The sequence below is a fragment of the Salvelinus alpinus genome, chromosome 2 (assembly GCF_045679555.1).
Source record: "Salvelinus alpinus chromosome 2, SLU_Salpinus.1, whole genome shotgun sequence".
Taxonomy (NCBI): domain Eukaryota; kingdom Metazoa; phylum Chordata; class Actinopteri; order Salmoniformes; family Salmonidae; genus Salvelinus; species Salvelinus alpinus.
This window is the reverse complement of record NC_092087.1, coordinates 116801359-116812087: the sequence shown is the minus strand read 5'-3', so window position 1 is coordinate 116812087 and position 10729 is coordinate 116801359. Positions and strand designations below refer to the sequence as shown.

The 10729-nt window shown below is 48.6% G+C and overlaps 1 protein-coding gene across 3 annotated transcripts in view; it reads left to right on the top strand.

Moving 5' to 3' along the window:
* The first annotated feature begins 9229 nt into the window (after window positions 1-9229).
* Window positions 9230-10729, top strand: part of LOC139568433 (synaptogyrin-3-like) — a 36107-nt gene continuing 34607 nt past the window's right edge. The window contains exon 1 of one of the 3 annotated variants that reach the window (XM_071390244.1): window positions 9230-9567. In XM_071390244.1, the coding sequence (XP_071246345.1) occupies window positions 9463-9567 (105 nt within the window). In that variant the 5' untranslated portion in view covers window positions 9230-9462. Of the gene's footprint in view, window positions 9592-9872; window positions 9909-10729 lie in introns of those variants that run through there. The other 2 variants (XM_071390243.1, XM_071390245.1) reach the window with 2 other exon arrangements.

The following is a 10729-nucleotide window of genomic DNA, read 5'->3' as shown; positions in this document are numbered from 1 at the left end:
CCTGATTGGCTGTTAGAGACACGCCATTTGTCCTCTACTGCAGACCTGCTATACACACCCACAAACACACACGCACATACACGAATACGCACACCTGTTAGCTAAGACCAGTTTTTGCCTGATAAATATCACCTAATTTCAATTACATTCTAAAACAAGCCGATACCTAGTTACTTGTAATACATTTAAAACAGTTATTCAGTTTGCCATGCCTGTGTCCTTGTATATTACCTGTATGTTACCTGTATGTTACCTGTATGTTACCTTACATTCTAAAACAAGCCGATAGCTCATTACTTGTAATACATATAAAACAGTCATTCAGTTTGCCATGCCTGTGTCCTTGTATATTACCTGTATGTTACCTGTATGTTACCTGTATGTTACCTGTCCTACATGTTACTTGTATGTTACCTGTATGTTACGTGTATGTTATCTGTGTGTTACATGTATGTTACCTGTATTTTACCTGTCATTTATGTTACATGTATGTTACATGTATGTTACCTGTATGTTACCTGTGTGTTACCTGTGTGTTACCTGTATGTTACCTGTATATTACCTGTATGCTACCTGTATGTTACCTGTGTGTTACCTGTATGTTACCTGTATGTTACCTGTATGTTACCTGTCCTACATGTTACCTGTCCTGTATGTTACCTGTATGTTACCTGTATATTACCTGTATGCTACCTGTATGTTACCTGTGTGTTACCTGTATGTTACCTGTATGTTACCTGTATGTTACCTGTCCTACATGTTACCTGTCCTGTATGTTACCTGTATGTTACCTGTATATTACCTGTATGCTACCTGTATGTTACCTGTATATTACCTGTATGCTACCTGTGTGTTACCTGTATATTACCTGTATATTACCTGTATATTACCTGTATATTACCTGTGTATTACCTGTATGTTACCAGTATGTTACCTGTATATTACCTGTATATTACCTGTATGTTACCTATGTTACCTGTATGTTACCTGTATATTACCTGTATGTTACCTGTATGTTACCTGTATATTACCTGTATGTTACCTGTATATTACCTGTATATTACCTGTATATTACCTGTATGTTACCTATGTTACCTGTATGTTACCTGTATATTACCTATGATACCTGTATGTTACCTGTATATTATCTGTATGTTACCTGTATGTTACCTGTGTGTTACCTGTATGTTACCTGTATATTACCTGTATGTTACCTGTAGGTTAATTGTAGGTTACCTGTATGTTACCTGTATGTTACCTGTATGTTACCTGTGTGTGTGAGTAGCGTACTTTACCTGTGTGTATGTGCGTAGCGTTCCTCAGGTGAAATCCTTGCGGTGAGGTGTGTGTGGAAGAGTGTGTCCTCCTAGTAGCTGTAGGTCACTACTGATCCCGGAGGACATATCGGGGGACACACAGACAGACAAGACAGAGCTGTTAGTCAGACGACCGGTTTATCCAGATGGACCAGAGGGGTTTCTACCAACAACACAGCTCCCACAGCAGCATTAACCAACTAGACGACTAGACAGCTGCCGCCACTCTGTTCAGAGGAACTCCCTTCACGTGAGAGATATTTATCCAGATGGACCAGAGGGGTTTCTACCAACAACACAGCTCCCACAGCAGCATTAACCAACTAGACGACTAGACAGCTGCCGCTACTCTGTTCAGAGGAACTCCCTCCACGTGAGAGATGTTTATCCAGACAATAGAGAGGGAGCAGCTACCTACAAGACAGCCTCTAACCAGACCCTGTAGCCTCCAACACAGCAACTACCTACAAGACAGCCCCTAACCAGACCCTGTAGCCTCCAACACAGCAACTACCTACAAGACAGCCCCTAACCAGACCCTGTAGCCTCCAACACAGCAACTACCTACAAGACAGCCCCTAACCAGACCCTGTAGCCTCCAACACAGCAACTACCTACAAGACAGCCCCTAACCAGACCCTGTAGCCTCCAACACAGCAACTACCTACAAGACAGCCCCTAACCAGACCCTGTAGCCTCCAACACAGCAACTACCTACAAGACAGCCTCTAACCAGACCCTGTAGCCTCCAACACAGCAACTACCTACAAGACAGCCCCTAACCAGACCCTGTAGCCTCCAACACAGCAACTACCTACAAGACAGCCTCTAACCAGACCCTGTAGCCTCCAACACAGCAACTACCTACAAGACAGCCTCTAACCAGACCCTGTAGCCTCCAACACAGCAACTACCTACAAGACAGCCCCTAACCAGACCCTGTAGCCTCCAACACAGCAACTACCTACAAGACAGCCCCTAACCAGACCCTGTAGCCTCCAACACAGCAACTACCTACAAGACAGCCTCTAACCAGACCCTGTAGCCTCCAACACAGCAACTACCTACAAGACAGCCCCTAACCAGACCCTGTAGCCTCCAACACAGCAACTACCTACAAGACAGCCCCTAACCAGACCCTGTAGCCTCCAACACAGCAACTACCTACAAGACAGCCCCTAACCAGACCCTGTAGCCTCCAACACAGCAACTACCTACAAGACAGCCTCTAACCAGGCCCTGTAGCCTCCTACACAGCAACTACCAACAAGACAGCCCCTAACCAGGCCCTGTAGCCTCCAACACAGCAACTACCTACAAGACAGCCTCTAACCAGACCCTGTAGCCTCCAACACAGCAACTACCTACAAGACAGCCCCTAACCAGACCCTGTAGCCTCCAACACAGCAACTACCTACAAGACAGCCCCTAACCAGACCCTGTAACCTCCAACACAGCAACTACCTACAAGACAGCCTCTAACCAGACCCTGTAGCCTCCAACACAGCAACTACCTATAAGACAGCCCCTAACCAGACCCTGTAGCCTCCACACAGCAACTACCTACAAGACAGCCCCTAACCAGACCCTGTAGCCTCCAACACAGCAACTACCTACAAGACAGCCCCTAACCAGACCCTGTAGCCTCCAACACAGCAACTACCTACAAGACAGCCCCTAACCAGACCCTGTAGCCTCCAACACAGCAACTACCTACAAGACAGCCCCTAACCAGACCCTGTAGCCTCCAACACAGCAACTACCTACAAGACAGCCCCTAACCAGACCCTGTAGCCTCCAACACAGCAACTACCTACAAGACAGCCCCTAACCAGACCCTGTAGCCTCCAACACAGCAACTACCTACAAGACAGCCCCTAACCAGACCCTGTAGCCTCCAACACAGCAACTACCTACAAGACAGCCCCTAACCAGACCCTGTAGCCTCCAACACAGCAACTACCTACAAGACAGCCCCTAACCAGACCCTGTAGCCTCCAACACAGCAACTACCTACAAGACAGCCTCTAACCAGACCCTGTAGCCTCCAACACAGCAACTACCTACAAGACAGCCCCTAACCAGGCCCTGTAGCCTCCAACACAGCAACTACCTACAAGACAGCCCCTAACCAGACCCTGTAGCCTCCAACACAGCAACTACCTACAAGACAGCCCCTAACCAGACCCTGTAGCCTCCAACACAGCAACTACCTACAAGACAGCCCCTAACCAGGCCCTGTAGCCTCCAACACAGCAACTACCTACAAGACAGCCCCTAACCAGACCCTGTAGCCTCCAACACAGCAACTACCTACAAGACAGCCCCTAACCAGACCCTGTAGCCTCCAACACAGCAACTACCTACAAGACAGCCCCTAACCAGACCCTGTAGCCTCCAACACAGCAACTACCTACAAGACAGCCCCTAACCAGACCCTGTAACCTCCAACACAGCAACTACCTACAAGACAGCCCCTAACCAGACCCTGTAGCCTCCAACACAGCAACTACCTACAAGACAGCCCCTAACCAGACCCTGTAGCCTCCGACACAGCAACTACCTACAAGACAGCCCCTAACCAGACCCTGTAGCCTCCAACACAGCAACTACCTACAAGACAGCCCCTAACCAGGCCCTGTAGCCTCCAACACAGCAACTACCTACAAGACAGCCCCTAACCAGACCCTGTAGCCTCCAACACAGCAACTACCTACAAGACAGCCCCTAACGAGACCCTGTAGCCTCCAACACAGCAACTACCTACAAGACAGCCCCTAACCAGACCCTGTAGCCTCCAACACAGCAACTACCTACAAGACAGCCCCTAACCAGACCCTGTAGCCTCCAACACAGCAACTACCTACAAGACAGCCCCTAACCAGACCCTGTAGCCTCCAACACAGCAACTACCTACAAGACAGCCCCTAACCAGACCCTGTAGCCTCCAACACAGCAACTACCTACAAGACAGCCCCTAACCAGACCCTGTAGCCTCCAACACAGCAACTACCTACAAGACAGCCCCTAACCAGACCCTGTAACCTCCAACACAGCAACTACCTACAAGACAGCCTCTAACCAGACCCTGTAGCCTCCAACACAGCAACTACCTACAAGACAGCCCCTAACCAGACCCTGTAGCCTCCAACACAGCAACTACCTACAAGACAGCCTCTAACCAGACCCTGTAGCCTCCAACACAGCAACTACCTACAAGACAGCCTCTAACCAGACCCTGTAGCCTCCAACACAGCAACTACCTACAAGACAGCCCCTAACCAGACCCTGTAGCCTCCAACACAGCAACTACCTACAAGACAGCCCCTAACCAGACCCTGTAGCCTCCAACACAGCAACTACCTACAAGACAGCCCCTAACCAGACCCTGTAGCCTCCAACACAGCAACTACCTACAAGACAGCCCCTAACCAGACCCTGTAGCCTCCAACACAGCAACTACCTACAAGACAGCCCCTAACCAGACCCTGTAGCCTCCAACACAGCAACTACCTACAAGACAGCCCCTAACCAGACCCTGTAGCCTCCAACACAGCAACTACCTACAAGACAGCCCCTAACCAGGCCCTGTAGCCTCCAACACAGCAACTACCTACAAGACAGCCCCTAACCAGACCCTGTAGCCTCCAACACAGCAACTACCTACAAGACAGCCCCTAACCAGACCCTGTAACCTCCAACACAGCAACTACCTACAAGACAGCCCCTAACCAGACCCTGTAGCCTCCAACACAGCAACTACCTACAAGACAGCCCCTAACCAGACCCTGTAGCCTCCAACACAGCAACTACCTACAAGACAGCCCCTAACCAGACCCTGTAGCCTCCAACACAGCAACTACCTACAAGACAGCCCCTAACCAGGCCCTGTAGCCTCCAACACAGCAACTACCTACAAGACAGCCTCTAACGAGACCCTGTAGCCTCCAACACAGCAACTACCTACAAGACAGCCCCTAACCAGACCCTGTAGCCTCCAACACAGCAACTACCTACAAGACATCCCCTAACCAGACCCTGTAGCCTCCAACACAGCAACTACCTACAAGACAGCCCCTAACCAGACCCTGTAGCCTCCAACACAGCAACTACCTACAAGACAGCCCCTAACCAGACCCTGTAGCCTCCAACACAGCAACTACCTACAAGACAGCACCTAACCAGACCCTGTAGCCTCCAACACAGCAACTACCTACAAGACAGCCTCTAACCAGACCCTGTAGCCTCCAACACAGCAACTACCTACAAGACAGCCCCTAACCAGACCCTGTAGCCTCCAACACAGCAACTACCTACAAGACAGCCCCTAACCAGACCCTGTAGCCTCCAACACAGCAACTACCTACAAGACAGCCCCTAACGAGACCCTGTAGCCTCCAACACAGCAACTACCTACAAGACAGCACCTAACCAGACCCTGTAGCCTCCAACACAGCAACTACCTACAAGACAGCCCCTAACCAGACCCTGTAGCCTCCAACACAGCAACTACCTACAAGACAGCCTCTAACCAGACCCTGTAGCCTCCAACACAGCAACTACCTACAAGACAGCCCCTAACCAGACCCTGTAACCTCCAACACAGCAACTACCTACAAGACAGCCTCTAACCAGACCCTGTAGCCTCCAACACAGCAACTACCTACAAGACAGCCCCTAACCAGACCCTGTAGCCTCCAACACAGCAACTACCTACAAGACAGCCCCTAACCAGACCCTGTAGCCTCCAACACAGCAACTACCTACATGACAGCCCCTAACCAGACCCTGTAGCCTCCAACACAGCAACTACCTACAAGACAGCCCCTAACCAGACCCTGTAGCCTCCAACACAGCAACTACCTACAAGACAGCCCCTAACCAGACCCTGTAGCCTCCAACACAGCAACTACCTACAAGACAGCCCCTAACCAGGCCCTGTAGCCTCCAACACAGCAACTACCTACAAGACAGCCTCTAACCAGACCCTGTAGCCTCCAACACAGCAACTACCTACAAGACAGCCCCTAACCAGACCCTGTAACCTCCAACACAGCAACAGCTTCTATGTTCCGTGTCCTGCCTGCTAACCGCTCTGTAAGGTTATGGTTAGCCTCTCTAGGGTCGCTGTGTTCAACCGGGGTCTCCGACTCCTCCGTTTACCTTTTGTTCTCTAAAAATAACCAAGGCAACCCCGACACACGTACTCGCTCAACAAGACGGAGAAAGTCCCTCCTCGCGCTGCGGAGACGGTGTGTGTGTGTGAATAGTTTCCCTTGTGGTGTAGTTGTGGTAGACGTCTTGGTACGGCAGGCCAGGAGCTCAGGTGTGTGTGTGTGTGTGTGGTTAGTGGGGCAGGCCAGGAGCTCAGGTGTGTGTGTGTGTGTGTGGTTAGTGGGGCAGGCCAGGAGCTCAGGTGTGTGTGTGTGTGTGGTTAGTGGGGCAGGCCAGGAGCTCAGGTGTGTGTGTGTGTGTGGTTAGTGGGGCAGGCCAGGAGCTCAGGTGTGTGTGTGTGTGTGTGTGTGTGGTTAGTGGGTCAGACCAGGAGGTGTAACTATATCTGTATTACCTGGAGGGGGGGAGCATCAATAATAAACTACTACTAGATAGAAGAGAGAGAAGGGGAGGCAGGGAGGGAGAGAAGAGAGAGAGAAGGGGAGGGAGGGAGAGAGAAGAGAGAGAGAAGGGGAGGGAGGGAGGGAGAGAAGAGAGAGAGAGAGAAGAGAGAGAGAGAGAGAGAGAGAGAGAGAGAGAGAGAGAGAGAGAGAGAGAGAGAGAGAGAGAGAGAGAGAGAGAGAGAGAGAGAAACAGAAAGAGAGAGAGACAGAGAAACAGAGAGAGAGAGAGAAGAGGGGAATTGTTTGCAAAAGAACAAGTGAAATCATTGGTAAATGTAACCATCTTCAGGTTGATAGACTGAGTTGAAACGTTGTCTTCCTCTTAGAGTATCAGTAACACACACACACACACACACACACACACACACCACACACACACACACACACACACACACACACACACACACACACACACACACACACACACACACACACACACACACACACACACACACACACACACACACACACACACACACACACACACACACACACACACACACACACACCCCGCACACACACACACACACACACACACACACACACACACACACACACACACACACACACACACACACACACACACACACACACACACACACACACACACACACACACACACACACACACACACACACACACACACACACACCACAATATCAATGTCAGTACTGTGATTATTGGAGCCATCAACCAAGTGATTCCTGTTACTGCAGAGCGGGAGGTGGGGGGGGGGGGGGGGGGGGTCGTATTGCCGGATACTGCTCTCTGTAACTAATTGGGCCATATCACTGACCAGATGAGTTGCCAGATCCTGCTCTCTGTAGAACTAGCTGGTCGTAACCAAAGAGGGCCTATTGACATACTAACTAAATTAGACCCGGTGTACCTATTTATTCACTGTCGACCTACTGTACCTGACCAGCCTACCTATTTATTTACTCTACCTGACCAGCCTACCTATCTACACACTATCTACCAACCTGACCAGCCTACCTATCTACACACTATCTACCTGCCTGACCAGCCTACCTATCTACACACTATCTACCTACCTGACCAGCCTACCTATCTACACACTATCTACCTACCTGACCAGCCTACCTATCTACCCACTTTCTACCTACCTGACCAGCCTACCTATCTATTTACTCTACCTGACCAGCCTAACTATCTACACACTATCTATACACTATCTATCTACCTGACCAGCCTACCTATCTACCCACTATCTACCTGCCTGACCAGCCTACCTATCTATTTACTCTACCTGACCAGCCTACCTATCTACACACTATCTACACACTATCTACCTACCTGACCAGCCTACCTATCTACCCACTATCTACCTACCTGACCAGCCTACCTATCTACCCACTATCTACCTACCTGACCAGCCTACCTATCTACCCACTATCTACCTACCTGACCAGCCTACCTATCTACACACTATCTACCTGCCTGACCAGCCTACCTATCTACACACTATCTACCTACCTGACCAGCCTACCTATCTACCAACTATCTACCTGCCTGACCAGTCTACCTATCCACCCGCTATCTACCTACCTGACCAGCCTACCTATCCACCCACTATCTACCTACCTGACACACACACACACACACACACACACACACACACACACACACACACACACACACACACACACACACACACACACACACACACACACACACACACACACACACACACACACACACACACACACACACACACACACACGCACGCACAGGCAGTGAATGAACTGAGAGAGAAAGCACGCAGGGCATTCTACGCCATTAAAAAGCTAATTCAAATTGAAATACCTATTAAAATTTGGCTAAAACTATTTGAATATGTCATTGAACCAATTGCACTTTATGGCAGCGAGGTGTGGGGTCCACTTGCAAAACAAGATTTCATTAAATGGGACAAACACCCCATTGAAACCCTGCATGCAGAGTTCTGTAAGATTCTCCTACATGTCCAGAGGAAAACTACAAACAATGCATGCAGGGCAGAATTAGGCCAATATCCACTCAAAAAAGAGCAATTAAGTTTTGGAAACATCTAAAATAAAGTGACCCCCTCTCATATCATTACCAAGCCCTGCAATGCCAAGAGCTGAGCAAAGTAAAGAGTCCCCTCAACCAGAGAGTTTATTTGGCTATTTCAATATTCATATTAATCAAAACCGTATTTCCAGACAGGCCTATTCCCGGTGCACTGTCTGCCGGTTATTTAATAGTTATTCGGTTCCCACAGGGAGAGACCCGGGGCGCTGTAGAGCCGTCAGTGAGTGCGCGCGTCGGGGCTACAGTGGATGTGCGAATCACAGCAGCAGCTCGGCAACGTGATGAGGTGGGCGCCTTGCCTCATTCCTCCCTCTCAGCCAGCCGCAATGCGAGACCAGACCGGAGGACAGGCTAGGATATCTCAACGCTACTGAAAACTGGGAGGAATAACTGATAAATTAAGAAGACATTTGAAACAGATAGATAAACGAGATAAAGGAAAAGACGGAGAGATGGAGCCGGTGGGCTCGTTTCTTCCCGGTAAATCCGGGAGCTCGCACTTTGATCCGGTGGTCTTTGTCAAACAGCCGCGGACCATCCTCAGACTACTGTGCTGGGTGAGACAGATCACCGAGACGTATGTGTGTAGTCTACTCTAGCTATAATGTCTATAAAACGTCCCCATCGCTGTAATATTAGGCTGTGCGGGCATCCGGTTCTAAACCCGTGTTTGTTTGTTCTGCATCAGTGTTTTTTTCTTCCGTTGTCATCCTCCGTCTCCGGTTGATTAGGCCACAACGCCACCGACGGAGGGAGAGTCTCGATCCGTTCCTTCAAAACGCCGTCGCTCTGTGTTTGTTGTCATGTTGATGTCGGTATCGTTAACGGCACAAAGCCAACCAGTACAACCATTTTACAGTAGGCTATCAATGTTATTATGACAACGCTTGGTGATGAGGTAATGTTGTCTGTGTGACCATAATATAACATTAGGCTATATGGCTAATATAACGTCATAACAAAGAGATGGGAATGGCAAGATGTTGCTATTGTCTGACCTGGCTGGTTTATGACTACAGTAGACTATATCCTGTAGTTTATAATGATACAGGGGGGTAATGTTGTCTGACCTAGCTGGTTTATAATAGACTACAGTAGACTATATCCTGTAGTTTATAATGATACAGGGGGGTAATGCTGTCTGACCTAGCTGGTTTATAATAGACTACAGTAGACTATATCCTGTAGTTTATAATGATACAGGGGGGGGGTAATGTTGTCTGACCTAGCTGGTTTATAATAGACTACAGTAGACTATATCCTGTAGTTTATAATGATACAGGGGGGTAATGTTGTCTGACCTAGCTGGTTTATAATAGACTACAGTAGACTATATCCTGTAGTTTATAATGATACAGGGGGGTAATGTTGTCTGACCTAGCTGGTTTATAATAGGCTACAGTAGACTATATCCTGTAGTTTATAATGATACAGGGGGGTAATGTTGTCTGACCTAGATGGTTTATAATAGACTACAGTAGACTATATCCTGTAGTTTATAATGATACAGGGGGGTAATGTTGTCTGACCTAGCTGGTTTATAATAGACTACAGTAGACTATATCCTGTAGTTTATAATGATACAGGGGGGTAATGTTGTCTGACCTAGCTGGTTTATAATAGACTACAGTAGACTATATCCTGTAGTTTATAATGATACAGGGGGGTAATGTTGTCTGACCTAGCTGGTTTATAATAGACTACAGTAGACTATATCCT